Source organism: Cornus florida, unplaced genomic scaffold (assembly GCF_030987335.1).
Source record: "Cornus florida cultivar Cherokee Brave unplaced genomic scaffold, ASM3098733v1 CherokeeBrave_3.0.0_Hap2_Chr06, whole genome shotgun sequence".
In the NCBI taxonomy this organism is placed as follows: domain Eukaryota; kingdom Viridiplantae; phylum Streptophyta; class Magnoliopsida; order Cornales; family Cornaceae; genus Cornus; species Cornus florida.
The window spans coordinates 12352870-12367633 of NW_026775576.1; the positions used below are offsets into that span (position 1 = coordinate 12352870).

The 14764-nt window shown below is 34.9% G+C and overlaps 1 protein-coding gene across 1 annotated transcript; it reads right to left on the reverse strand.

Moving 5' to 3' along the window:
• Positions 1-8762: 8762 nt before the first annotated feature.
• LOC132314798 (metalloendoproteinase 3-MMP-like) lies at positions 8763-10047 on the reverse strand. The gene has a single exon (XM_059813615.1). The coding sequence runs from the start codon at positions 10041-10043 to the stop codon at positions 9087-9089; it is 957 nt and encodes a 318-aa protein (XP_059669598.1). The 5' UTR covers positions 10044-10047; the 3' UTR covers positions 8763-9086.
• Positions 10048-14764: the final 4717 nt, after the last annotated feature.

The following is a 14764-nucleotide window of genomic DNA, read 5'->3' on the forward strand; positions in this document are numbered from 1 at the left end:
TGGTCTATGTATATTTTTTTGGGGGTGATTTTTATGAGAAGGAAAAAGGAATAAATTTTCTCTCTCTAGAAAATTAGGGTTTATGTTCTCATCTAATGGAGGCTCCCACAAGTCTAGTTTTCCAAGGTCATTCATGGAGGCATATGAGTGATTCCTAAAGGCAAAAGAATTACCAAGAAGATGGAGATCCATGGAAAAGGTGTCTAGCAAAAGGGATCTACAATAAGTGAGAACATTCACTTTAGAGGAGAGATCTAAGGTTTACTCAAACCTTGATGTAAGTATTCAATCTTTTAATTGAATGATACATCATGTTTTATTTTTGCATAAAACTTGTCTCTAAGTGATGAATCAAGATCTATGAATTTAAATCCCTCGAAAAGTTTTTAAAACTAGCACGTTTCCCAACAGTGGTATCAGAGCATGGTTTGATTCATTATTAGAGATCATGATTTTATGAAAATCATCATTCATGGATCCAAAATTATATTCATATATATTTTTATTGATGTATGTTGATGTATGATTTAATATGTTGATATATATTGATACATAATGATGTATGAATGATTGTGAATGAATGATGATGTATGGTTGGGCCATGGATGAAGCTTATAGGTTAAATTAATGTAATTTTATCTTTGGATGAATGTAATTAAGGCTTTGATTTAGCCGTTTGAAAGTTCAATGATGTAATTTAATTTTTTCCATTGTATTTCAAATTGTAAATATTTTTAAAGCCATGTAATCTTCGTCAAAGGATGCTATGAAGCTTCAAGAAGGTCCAAGAGGGTTAAATTAGGCTTCAGAAATTTTCTGGGAGTTTTTAGCAATTTTCCGGAATTTTTCTGGAATTTTTTAAGGCCTAATTTAATTTCTGGAAATTTTTATTAATTTTTCTGGATTTTTCGGCGTTTTTCCGGTGGCCGGAGCATCACCGGCGGCGAGAAGAGACGTCGGAGGAGGCTAGAATCAAGTGTAGTGCATCTGGGGTGAGCCTGGCGCGTGAGGAACACGCGCCAGGAGGTGACATCTGCTGGCGCGTGCATTGCACGCGCCAGCCAAATGTGTATGGCCTCCACACGCGTGCAGGCGCGTGGAGGCGCGTCCCACGCGCCCCATGCGCGTGCCAGCGCGTGGGGGCGCGTCCCACGCGCCCCAGGCGCGTGCCAGCGCGTGGGGGCGCGTGGCTTCACCTGCAGCATGCCCCAGGCGCGTGTGAGCGCGTGTGGGGCCCTCCAGTCGCGTTCCAAGCCGTGTTTTGCTTCTCCTGGTGCGTACCAACCTTATGTGGGTGTTTGCAAGCTGATGGAAGATCTTCGCGCAGTGATTAGAGCAATTAAATGTTAAAAGCTGATTCCATTGGCCATTTTATTTGCTTTATCTGTCATTTATTGTTGTATGAGATGCATGAAATAATTAATTGCTAATTATTATTATTCATGCATTGGATCCATGATATTTATTTAAATGGCTTGATTTATATTAGTTAAATTATGAAAATTAATTGGATTTGATTACTAATTAATTAGAGGGCACTTATTGGGAAACGAAAAATTATTTTTATAAATTATTTTTGAAGTGTGCCTCAAGTTAAATATTAGTGAGTCGTTTAAAGTCCAAATATTTTCTAAATTTAATTGGATTAAAATCAAGACGTTTTGCATGCATTATATCATGTAAATGAATAAAATGAAAACCCTGATTATGAATGATTAAAAATTGAGTGGGAGCGGGGATTTTTATACATTGCCCCATGGCCTTCGTTATTAAAACCATTGTAATTAGATCTTCAAAAATAAGGCCCCACGCATGATTTGAAGAGTCTTAATATTACAAGAATGGTTGTCTCATGAAAATAAAAATATTAAATGTTCATTGTAATTAGATCTTTAAAAATAAGGCCCTACGCATGATTTAAAGAGTCTAGATTATAATGACAACATATTTAATGTTTTATTTTTCATTAGAGCATTAATAATGTTATACACTCAATCTAAAATCAATCGTGTTAGCTCCCCAACGGAGTGGTCTACACTAGGTGATTTTAGAAAGGCTAAACATAATCGGGAGTCATTTCATATAGATAGACAAGGCATTGTCTTAAGAGATATGGAGATGATGGGATTTGCCCGCCAATAGCAATAATGAACTTCGCCAACCGAATAAGTTATTGGTGTATTGGTTATCCGATTTTTCATGCTGTGGTTAAGGGACCCACATACTATTTTAATGGAAGTGCTCACCTTATAGTAAATGAATCTCAACAATAGTAATAATGAACTCCTCCAACAGGATAAGTTGTTGACATATTGATTGGTTGATTTATTATGCTACAGAGTTGAGGGACCCGCATTAATTAAAAGGGATTGTTCACCAATAATGATAATGATCTCTTGTTCGATTGAGATTTATTATATTATGTGGTTAACAAACTCATTTTAATTTTAAATATGCATGACAGAATTAATAATTCACCTTGCATATTGTATGAATGCATTTATATTCAGATTAATTATGTCTAATCCAGTTTATCTACTTGCTTACATATTCTATGATATTGGACCTTATTTATAATGACTGGAAAATGAACTTAAATATTTTATTCACAACGTAAGGGTACAAAATGTGTTTATTACTCCTATACCTATCTCTTTTACTTTGAGATACCAAATTTGACATTAATGCTTTTAATAAATTAGATAAGGCAAATGATATGACTTGGTGCAATATTCTAGAGTTTAGCTCGAATATACTCCAAAGCTAACATTTGTATTATTTTATTTTCTTCAAGCATCATATTAAATGTCAATGAGATATTTTGGTGAGATTAGATAGAGCATATGCCTAAGTACTGTGTCAAATTTAAATACCATCAAGATAGCCTGATGAACTCCAGTTTGAAATCAAATTTTGGAAAATGATTGTTTATTATTTAAAAATTAGCTGGAGATCAATAAGGCTGACTTGGGTGGTAAGTTTCAAGTTGACATGATTATTGTCTTGTTACCAAACTCATTCGACTCTGTTAGAGTGAACTAAATAAGGAATCAGTTTGAGTTCACACTCGCTGATATTCTTATAGAATTGGTAACAGAAGAAGGGATAATCAAGAGTATGGGCGTTCCTATCAATCTAACCTAGTCTATACCATCTTCTTCTAGGCCCAAGTGGATGGGCAAAGCAAAGAAGAAGGATGATAATAGGACTAGGCTAGCACAAAACAGAGGTATCTAAAAGGTTAAAGGGAATAAGGCAGTGTATGTGGAGGGCGAATGAAACTGTTTCTTTTGCCGTTAACTAAGACACTAAAGGACAAACTGTCTAAGCAATGACGTGGCATAGGAAAATATATATTTAATCATTGAGCCATGTTATGTGGTTGTATCTATTGATTCCTGATGGATAGATTCTGGAGCCACTGAACATGTTTGCAATTTATTGTAAGGATTTCAGGAATCCAGAAGCCTTGATGATATGGGTATATATTTATCTTTTGACCTGATGCCAAGGTTGTAACTAAGTCAGTGGGAGTATTACATCTGAAATTAGAGAGTATGAGGATATTAGTATTAGAGAACTATCTTTATGCACAGAAGTGAAACGCAATCTCATTCTTATTTCACTTTTGGCTTATAAAAACTAGATCGTTATTTTGTAAAACTGGTTTTATAAAATTGAATAGATATGTGATTGCTTCTGGTGTATTGAAAGATGGTTAATATACTATAATCACAAGCTCTTAAGATTTGCAGGATGTAGAAACTAATGTTGCATCTTCTAGATTGAATATTAAGAGAAAATTTGTTATTCCTGACTCATTGTATTTTTGGTGTCTATTTTTGGGTTGTAATCAATCAAAATGAGATTTAAAGATTGGTTAAAGAAGGTTTATTACCTAGTGAGGCAAAGGAGCCTAAACCAAACTTGTGAATCTTGTTTTGAAGGATAGATAACTCTAAGGGCTTAATCAGCCAAATGAAATAGACATAAAGAACAATTGGAGTCGGTACACACGTACACGTGTAGTCTTATGAACATCCAATCAAGATTACTCACGTTTTGGATAAATTTACCTGTTGCGACACAAGTCTTATACTTTTGGTATATTCTGAGAGGGTCAAGACTGATGTGGAGCTCAGATTAGGTAAACTTATCAAGACACTTTCGATCTGATCGAGTATTTGAGTATTTCTTGGGATAGTGCAAAGACTATATGGTCAATGAGGGTGTGGTGTACCAGTTTTCCGCAATTGACGCTAAATTAATTTAGGTGTCAAATAGGAATAACAGAATTCCACTTAACATGGTTAGATCTATGATCAGTAATGCCACATTATCTCTTTCATTTAAGAGTTTAGCGTTAATGACATCGATGCGCATTATGAACTGCATTCCATCTTAGTCTGTCTCAAGGATACCGTTGAGCTGTGTTTTTGACTAAATATTAGTTTGAATCATATGCACATATGGGGTAGTCTTGCACATGTGCGCTTGATATGGACAAGTAAGTTGGAAGCAGATCATAGGCATGCTAGATTTGATAGCTACTCTAAATGTCACTAGGATGGATTATTTTATGATCTCAAAGATAAAAGTTGATTGTTTTCACTCACTGTTTATCTATAAGAGAATCATATTATGAATCACATACCTAGTAGCATAATGTTAGAGAATTTGGTATGAGTACCAGGTGTACCACATGTGAACACACTTATTATAGAGATTGAGAATAATATATGAATTCCCTATTGATGCGTTAGCATCATCTACTACACAGATTCTTGCATCGGTACATTGATGTAGTGGGAGGATTATCATCCAATTCGACAGAATCATGTTTTTAGGTGAGACCATTATGGACATCCCTGTTAAACATGAGTTGGACCCAGTAAGCTACACGGAAGCGTGAACTGATGTGGATACAGATCGTTTTGGTGAGTTACTATGAAATCAGAGTTGGAATCTATGTATTCTAATAAATTCTGGGATCTTGTAGAACTTTCTAGTAGGGTGATTCCTATGGAAGGCAAGTTAATCTACAAAAAGATACCAGAAGATTTCTTAGTGAATAAATCATGAGTATACAAGGGAATGTTATTATTTTTCTTAATTCTATATATTGATGACATCCTACTCATTTATAATGACGTGGAAGTTTTGTCATCAATTATAAGGTAGTTGTTCAATTACTTTTAAATGAAGAATTTTCAAGATGTAAGCTATATTCCTAGGATCAAGCTTTTGCAAGATCAGGTTAAAAGGAAAATAGGCTTATCTTAATAATCCTACATTGATAAAGTTTTGACCAGGTTTGGTATGCATAACTCAAAGAATGAGTTCTTGCTTTATTGATATGGATCGCTCTCTCTAGTAAGTAGTTTTTCAAGGCTAGCAGAGGAGATTGAGCAAATGAGACTGGAACAATATGTTTCGGCATATGAGAGTCTCATATATGCCATGGTCTATACCAAACAGGACATCCGCTACATGGTAGGGATAGTCAGTAGAGATCAGTCCAATACTGGACTTGACAACTGGTCTATTGTGAAAAATATCATTAAGTACCTAAGGAGAATCAATGATATCATACCCATTTATGGATGTGATGATATGGTCCTAGTCAGGTATGCTAGTTCTGATTTTCAATCAGAAGTAGATACTATGAGATTCATGACTTAGTGTATGTTCACTTAATGGAAGGGAAATCAGTTGGTAGATTGTCAAACAGATTTCAACTGTTGACTCAAACCTGCAGGTGGAACATATTGCAGCCTTAAAGGTGGCAATATAAGCCTATTGGTTTGATCTCACTGATTTAGAGGTTGTGGAGCATACTAGCCTGCCTATCGAGCTATATTGTGACAATAGTGCAGAAGTAGTCCAAACCAATGACACAAGGTTCCATAGAGGAACAAGATACACTGAGAGGAAGTATCATGTTCGACATGATATTGTCCGGCAAGAAAATGCACTTGTAGTTAAAACATTGCATTGGAACACAACTTTGTTGATCCATTATCAAAGGTGTGATTGATCAATAATTTTGATCATCATCTGGATAACATTGGAGTTAGGTGCAATTTGAATTGGCTATGAGGGCAAGTGGGAGCTGTTGGGATTTATATGCCCTGGCATAGCGAATTCCTATCTGGATTGTATTGACATATGTTCCTGACATATCTGAAATATTTATGATTTATATAATTGGTGAATTCAATGTATTATGTTTCAATTCACTATGAAATTGATAGTGTCCAGTTAATTACAAGAAATATTTATATATATGTATGTGATGACAATCAATGCATGATATATAAATAGTAATTATAAATTGTTCATAGTCGGTAATTATGGATGGACTCATAATTAATTAAGACTTGAACTGGATCCGCGTTAGGTTGAGATATATTGCGAGAGCCGTCGTATGCAATTACTCCCTATCACCGTCATGGCATTTGACTCTTAAGCATGAGAAAAGTATAGACTCTTTTATTAATTAATAATTACTTTGATTTGTTCGGCGGATTCTTCGGGATCCTTAGACCGACACTTTGGGTAGTTATGTAATTAATAGTTAGAGGGTTATATTTTCAATATTTGCATCATTGCTACTTGTATTTATTTTGTATTGATTATGGTTGATCACAAAGTAAATTCGAAGGCCTTCGTGTGTTTTTAGACAAAATGATTTATTATATATTTATTTATTTAAATTATTATTTTTGTCAAACAAATGTTTTATTGTGATCGAGCCAGAAATAATCAAAGGTACCAAAATAAATATATTAATTAAAGAGTCGGATTGATGGCTATATTTATCCGATAACTAATTATGCATAGAGGGGTCAAAGTGCAATATTGACTTAGAGGTTATTTATTATTTAATTGGAGTTCAATTAATTTCTTTTAGTGGAGTAGAAATTAATTTATGAATTAATTGAATTGGGTCCATGGACTGGGCCAATTATTAATTCATTGTAGCCAATAAAATAATAGGCCCAATGGATTCTCACTCATAGCCCAACTTGATATTGGAATCATATTAGATTTGAGACATATGAATTAGAGATGGAGAAGGATTTGTTGTTTCCTTTTCTTTATTTTTATGTTGCCTATAAATATACATGGTCTATGTATATTTTTTGGGGGTGATTTTTATGAGAAGGAAAAAGGAATAAATTTTCTCTCTCTAGAAAATTAGGGTTTATGTTCTCATCTAATGGAGGCTCCCACAAGTCTAGTTTTCCAAGGTCATTCATGGAGGCATATGAGTGATTCCTAAAGGCAAAAGAATTACCAAGAAGATGGAGATCCATGGAAAAGGTGTCTAGCAAAAGGGATCTACAATAAGTGAGAACATTCACTTTAGAGGAGAGATCTAAGGTTTACTCAAACCTTGATGTAAGTATTCAATCTTTTAATTGAATGATACATCATGTTTTATTTTTGCATAAAACTTGTCTCTAAGTGATGAATCAAGATCTATGAATTTAAATCCCTCGAAAAGTTTTTAAAACTAGCACGTTTCCCAACATACATAACTACCCAAAGTGTCGATCTAAGGATCCCGAGGTATCCGCCGAACAAATCAAAGTAATTATTAATTAATAAAAGAGTCTATACTTCTCTCATGCTTGAGAGTCAAAAGCCATGACTGTGATAGAGAGCAATTGCATACGACAACTCTCGCAATATATCTCAATCTATCGTGGACCCGGTTTAAGTCTTAACTAATTAAATGTCCATCAATAATTACCGACTTTAAACCATTTATGATTACTAATTTATATCATAGTATTAATTGCCATTACATACATATATAAATATATTTTGTAATTAAGCGGACACCATCAATTCCATAAAGAATCGAAAAATAATACATTCCATTCACCAATTGTATAATGCTTTAATAATAATATCCAGACAAGAAACCATGACTTTTACAATCCAAAATTAGAATTTGCTATGCTAGGGCACACATATCCTAACAGATGCCTAGTGTTGATCATGTGTACTAGTGGTAAATTTTATCGGTACTCCATTTTTCTGTTATAAGTTTTGTTCCTGCAAAAACCAGTTAGGATTTCCAGCCATATTCGTGAAATGTTAATCCTTTATTTGAAATTTTTTATATGCTATTATATACATAACGGCAGTGCAGTGATTTTATATTGTCTTGTAACAATGAGGTTGAGATTGCCCCCTTTTTTATGGATTTTCTGTACCTGTTTTAAGGTGAAAATTTTGGTTTCATCTGTCATTAATTTGAGCCAATATGAAGACTAAGATAAAGTACTGCTACTGCCCTTGCCCTTGCCCTTGTCAATTGCTTAATCCTGTGGCATTTGTTGACTGGAGTAATATTTTTGGCACTAAATCTGTTGTAAGCTTGGTCCTATTGTGAATGCCTCATGGAATTAATTAAAAAAATATTTTTTGAAAACAAATAAATAAATAAATAAATAAATAAAATTTAATGGGTCTACGGTACAAAGCGGGTTGACTCTGTATATTTTTTACCCGCTCATTTTTAATCTGTTTAAAACAAGTTGAATATGAGTCTTGATCCATGTTTAACCCGTCTATTTTCAACATGGGCCAACCTGCCCATTTTATCATATTAATTCATTTAAACCAATAAAAACACACTAATACAATGATATAAAATTTAAAATTGACACTTGACAGTCTCATTTGTTGGATGTATGACTGTTGTTCCCTTCATGTTTTTCTTCTTATATTACGAGTTGGTACAGAGGTGACCGAAACGGACAGACTTTTCATTAAGAGGTAAGAAGACGAGGAACATTTGGATATTTAATTATTTTTAGACCATAAAATCCTAATAGTCTCGTGCACTGGGTTAGTAAAAAATATATATATTATAATGGACAAGGTCCTAGAAGTATACATAAAAAAATGTGCCGAAATAAAAATGGTTACACTTATTTTATTTTTATTTTTATAATTTAATTTTATATTACTAATTGGCCCCCCAAAATGAATATTTCTAATATCTCCACCCTCAAAGCAGAGCAGGTTTGTGAGTTGGAGTGCGGTGATCAGCCTCTGCCATGTAGTATTTAAGAGTATAACGCCCGGATTCCTTCAATATCATCAGCTCGCAGATTTCTCTTGATTGTACCAGGCGAAAAAGATGGGAACATAATGGCATTCCTATCGTAACTGTGCCCAAGCCCTAGAATATGCCCTATTTCATGAACAGCGACAGATTCCAAGTCTACTTGGGTCATGTTCACCGGATTAGTACTCCAATTCTCATCAGCATCATAGTGGAACCATCCTCTTTGTGGTGCAAAAGCGTGAGCCAATGTGTTGCCTGGCCCATCAAATGGGTACTGGTCTCCATGACCACCATGATGGAACCCAATAACAATGTCGCCGGTTGCACCACGCCGAGCTTCCTGAAATGTGAAATGGCTGACATTTTGCCATCTCCTAAAAGCTCGAGAGCACACCGACCTCAGTACTTGTATTCCCACAACCTTTGCACTGGATCGGAAACTATAAGTGAGACGGGTTTTTGATGGAGGCCACCTTGGCATTCCTGGGAAGAATGAGTATTGAGGAGTGGTGTTGAAAAGTTTGGACTGTTTCATTTTTCTGCTCGACATTGCGTTTGTGGCTTTGACAACATCGGGCACCCCACATCTTGGGAGCATCATTTCTTGAATGGTGTCGGAGTCTAAGATTCCGGTGACCTTCATGTGATAATTTGATTGGTATGCTCTCACTGCAGACTCTAAAAGGTCATCAAATTCATCGTTGTTTGCATGCTTGAGATTTCTATTCTTTGATGAATCATGATGATCATGACCATAGTTCAAGTACCCAAACTTTTGGAGATAGCGTTTGAGCGCATGAAGGCCTTTCACTGTCTGGCCTTTGTGGCATCCCTCCAAGTGGTGCAGGAAATCGAAGGATTTTCCGGTATGATCTTTACAGTGAACAGTGATAGGTATTGACACAAGGAGGAGGAGGAGGAAAGCTCCTAATAGAAGAGAGGGATTAAAGGCCATTGTTGTTGAGTATTCGACTTGGTGTCGATCTGAACACTACTAATTTATAGAAAGGGCAAGTTTTTCAATTTCTCATTACAACACCGAAACCCTTCTTAAGACGGTCATTGGGGTGCAGACTTTGTTTCAATGCATGTTGAAAATTACATGCAATTTGGTCATATGTCATGTTGGAGATCAGTCGCTGTTTCCTTAAAAACTCATTAAATTAAGAGAAAGGAAGGATGGGTGTCAATTCACATTAATGTGAAAGAATACTTTCCAGGGAAAAATAAAAAAATTGTTGTAAACTTATCAGAGCGGTCATGGAAGTTTTTTGGCATTAAGTCCAGTCCCAAAATAAAATGGTGTGAAGTTTAATTTATCTCTTGGGCTTAGCGATAGCGTCTGAACAAACTGTATTTAATGCACCGGATGTGGGTTGGAATCCCCTCGGCTACGCAAGTCTACGACATGTGTCATGAGATTGAATAGGATAGTAAAATAGGTTTTTATATTAAAAAAATAAAAATAATAATATAGAAAAGAAAAAAAAAAAAAGAAAAAGAAAAAAGAAATAAGAAAAGCAATTGAGAAAGTCATTGTTTAATATTTTGAGAAGGTGCTCTAGTTGAGTGTACAATTCTTTTAGAATGTTTTGTGCTTTCCCAAGATCGAATTGAACCAAACTCAGCTTCAAGGCTTCAAGCCCCTAAAGCAAATGAAAAATAAACATCTTATCTTCTTAGTGACTAACGCAACAAATGTACTAGGCAATCACTCGGTATATCTGGTGATTTTTATTTTTTTTGGGTAAGAAATTCCATTTTCCTTATCTCTGTATAATCATAAAAAAATGAGTAATCTCAATTCTCAACATACAAACAATTAAATAAATGAAAGTAAAAATTAGAAAGGGAAAAGCTGAATAATTTGTGTTTATAAAAACAGCTGGAGCTTTTTTAAATGGTTTGAGTAACCAGCCGACATATTCAGAAATCACAATGTTGCTTTATTCTAGATCATGGAGTGGTTGGGTTTTTAATTGTCATAAATTGATGATAATCTCTTTCAACCAAACATGTAAAATTGAGAAGGTTGCCCTCACATTTGACATAATAATTTGGATAAATTTTAGGGTTAAATGCAAAAAATCCTCCTAAATTATGGAAAAACATGTAACTAACCCCTGAACTATAAAAAATGTAAGAAACCCCTTGAAGTATGCAAAAAAGTTGCACATCACCCCATCCGGCCAAGGTCCGGTGAGAATTAACTGTTAAAATTTGTTGAATTATTTTAAAAGACCATACTACACTTAGAAGCATGAAATGGCAAGAGTGCCCTTAACCCCCAAACATGGCTTTAACCAAATTTCCCTAAATCACAGAACTTTACTGTGACGGCCCAAGTTTTGTAAACCCGGTGCGTCAGTGATGACCAAAAGATAACCTGATAATGGATCCAAAATGCGGAAGCGAAAGATGAAACAACAGTCTCTAGAGATACAATGCGTCTCTAAGACACCAATGTGACCCTCAATGAGGTCACGGAACCCAAAGGAAACAAATGCAGAAGTGTCATTTAAAAAACGGACAAAAAGAACCTAGAGACAAAATGATCATTTTGCAAAAAGTTGATTTAGGTGCTATTAAGTACACCGCTGGAAAGACAATGACAAATTAGTCAAGTTCAAAAAAAAGTTTACTCAATTTGGAGTCCGGACGGGGGAGAAAGGTCAAAAACAAAAATGATGTTGTGGCGACCCGACGAGGACAACCCACCACTGCTGCAACTGAGAGTAAAAACGAGCATCTAAACGGACTTTTTTGGAAAAACTCAAAGAAGAAATCCCCCCTAAACTCAATTTTCCTACCCTGCACACAAACGGAAACAAAAAAAATACATTGTAAAATGCCCAGAATACCCCCAAGAAAATCAGGTCAAGAGGAAAAAAAACTAATTCGAGCTACTGCCCAAGTTTTGGAAATAGGGCTTCAGGAGGTTTTTAAATTGCCTAAATTGAAAATGTAATCTTAAAATGCACCCACAAGACCTCCGGAAGTTTCGGATCGGTCGTGACGATTTTCCAAAAAAAGTCGATGAATAGTACCAACTACATTTGCACTAAAAATTTGCAAAACCTGGCAGTAAGGATTTTTTGGAAAAATATTGATTTTTGAGGGCCAAGATGATGTTTTCTGGAAAAACACAAAGAAAAACCCCCCTCAAAATTGAGTTTTCTACGTGACTCGCGAGGAAAAATGAAAAAAATGCATCTTGAAATACCTGAAATGCCCCTGGAACAGAATAGGGTAAAACTCCCTAAAAATGCTACTTAGAGTTTTTGTTTCATCAAAGAAGGTATTGTTTGCCAAAGTGAGCATACAAGTGTATGTAAAATGATAAAATAGATATGCTACAATGGCCTATGCCCTCATTACAATACATTTACAACATTTGACATGTCAAACCTCCAAGTTAGAAAAATTACATTTCATAGACAAATCATGAACATGCTAACACTTGCATGTGAACAAAGATACTTCTAAAGAAGATCAACTCAGCAAATCAACCAAGCAACTACAATCTCCCATTTTGTATCCTATACCTGAAATATGCCCCAGTATCGTAGGGGTGAGTAACATAAAGCTACTCGTAGGAAATGAGCATGCATCGACCTAAAGTTTTACAAGTTGCATGATTTAATTATTGTAGTTCATTCCACCTAATGTCGATGTCAATGTGAGACTCAGGGAGCATCCTAGCTACCTAAGATCATTTCTAGCATCAATCACCTCATTCATTCAATTTTAACAACATAGGGTCATGCTTACACAAAGCAACAACATAGTGGCTCTCAAGGTTATCAACATGAAGTCTAAAATGCAACATCAACTAAATATAACAATTTAGCATAATTATAATATCTAATACCACACATCAAGACATAGATTCTCTAGGTTATCAACTAGCAATCTAAAAGTGTGAAATCAACTAAATATATCAATTTAGTATGGATGTACTTAACAACATCAAATCGCCAAATACCAAAACCACAAGTCACAATTAAACATTGACTGTCAACTTGGAATTGAATGCGAAATCAAATAGGGGAAGACTTGGACATCACGTCTCGGACTAAACCAAGAACAAATTGGTTATTCCGAGCATTAACCCGCTGGGAAGACCACCCTAGTGCATACTATCTCAATTGGGGAGAACTCATACCTCCCGCACTAAAGCCGAACTTTAGTCATATCACAGTAATAATGTCCCAAGACTCCAAAATAAATAAGTTAACAACTTATATACGTATTAAATAATACACGAAACTACCTTCATGCACAAGTAGGTTGTAACCACACAACACATGCTCTAAATCCACAACAACTATAGGATGACAATGTCGAATCTTCAGAGCGCGATTCGTTATGCGCTATAATAACATCACATTTCAAATCTTCAGAGCGCGATTCGTTATGCGCTATAACAATATAATACAATATTGAAACATAACTCATAAATCCATTATAAGTCAAAAGTCATGCTTTAAACATACTATCAATGTCAAATACATGAGTTAATCAATAATACAATAGAAACGGAATTTAATCAATAAACTAATTAAATTCCCTAGGTTTTAAATCTCAATCAAAAGGCCTCCAATTAATACATGATAAACAATATACAATGGTCATTACATACACCACATCAAAACTCGATTAGGCCATAAGAACAATAAAGTGGAATTTAATTAAATCATGATAATCAAATCTCTAACTTCTAAAACAACATCAAATGGTTCCAAATTAACATATGCTAGAACATAAGACATAGTTATCACAAATATCAAGTTAAACACTTAATTAGGCCAATGGAACCCTTAATTAGATTTTAATTAATCTTTTTAATTAAAATCTCTAGATTTTCATACTTGTTCAAATGCTCTCAAATTAAAGTATGTTAAACAATAAGCCAAGACATAATCTAAAAGCATATAACAAGTCAATTTCATGCAAGGTACGGCCATGGGATTTAATCTTTCACAAAAGATAAATATTAAATAAAATATGTAATTTTTATTCAATCCATACCAATTTAATATATGTTAACAAACATATTAAAACATGATTTTCTAGCATGCCACAATTCAAATCAAAATTATATATCATCGTGAATTTTAAATCTTATACAAAGAAATAAAAATTACTAACTTTCTAAATTTGATACAAGGCATACATATAAGTTGTATAATTATGAGAAACACTCAATACAACACATATAAAATCCTAAAACATTTCCTACTTCAATTTGAGATGAAAATCTCAAAAGCCATCAAAATGGAACGGCTCCGAATCCGACGAAACTACTTAGTTTTGTCGGGGACAACGCCGTGAACATAACCCCCATGAAAGCCCCATCAAAATCATAACTTGACCTCAAAACCAAAGTTAAGAAATAGTCAAAACTGAATTCTAATAAGGAGGAAAGGTAGAGCACGGCGAGGTGAACAACAAACGTTAAGGCCAAAGACTTTCCATCAAGGAAAAGTGAACCAAAAGAGGAGCGAGAAGATGGCAGCACCCCTTGGGCTGCCATGGGAGCTCCAGGTCGTGCATGAAGAGGGGAGAAGATGAAAAATGAAATATCTCACCCCCCTTTTATAGAAATCTCAAAACGTGCCCCGAACGGGCCCCGTCGGGTCCGAAAAAGTAAAATTTGAGCAGACGTACTCAAAT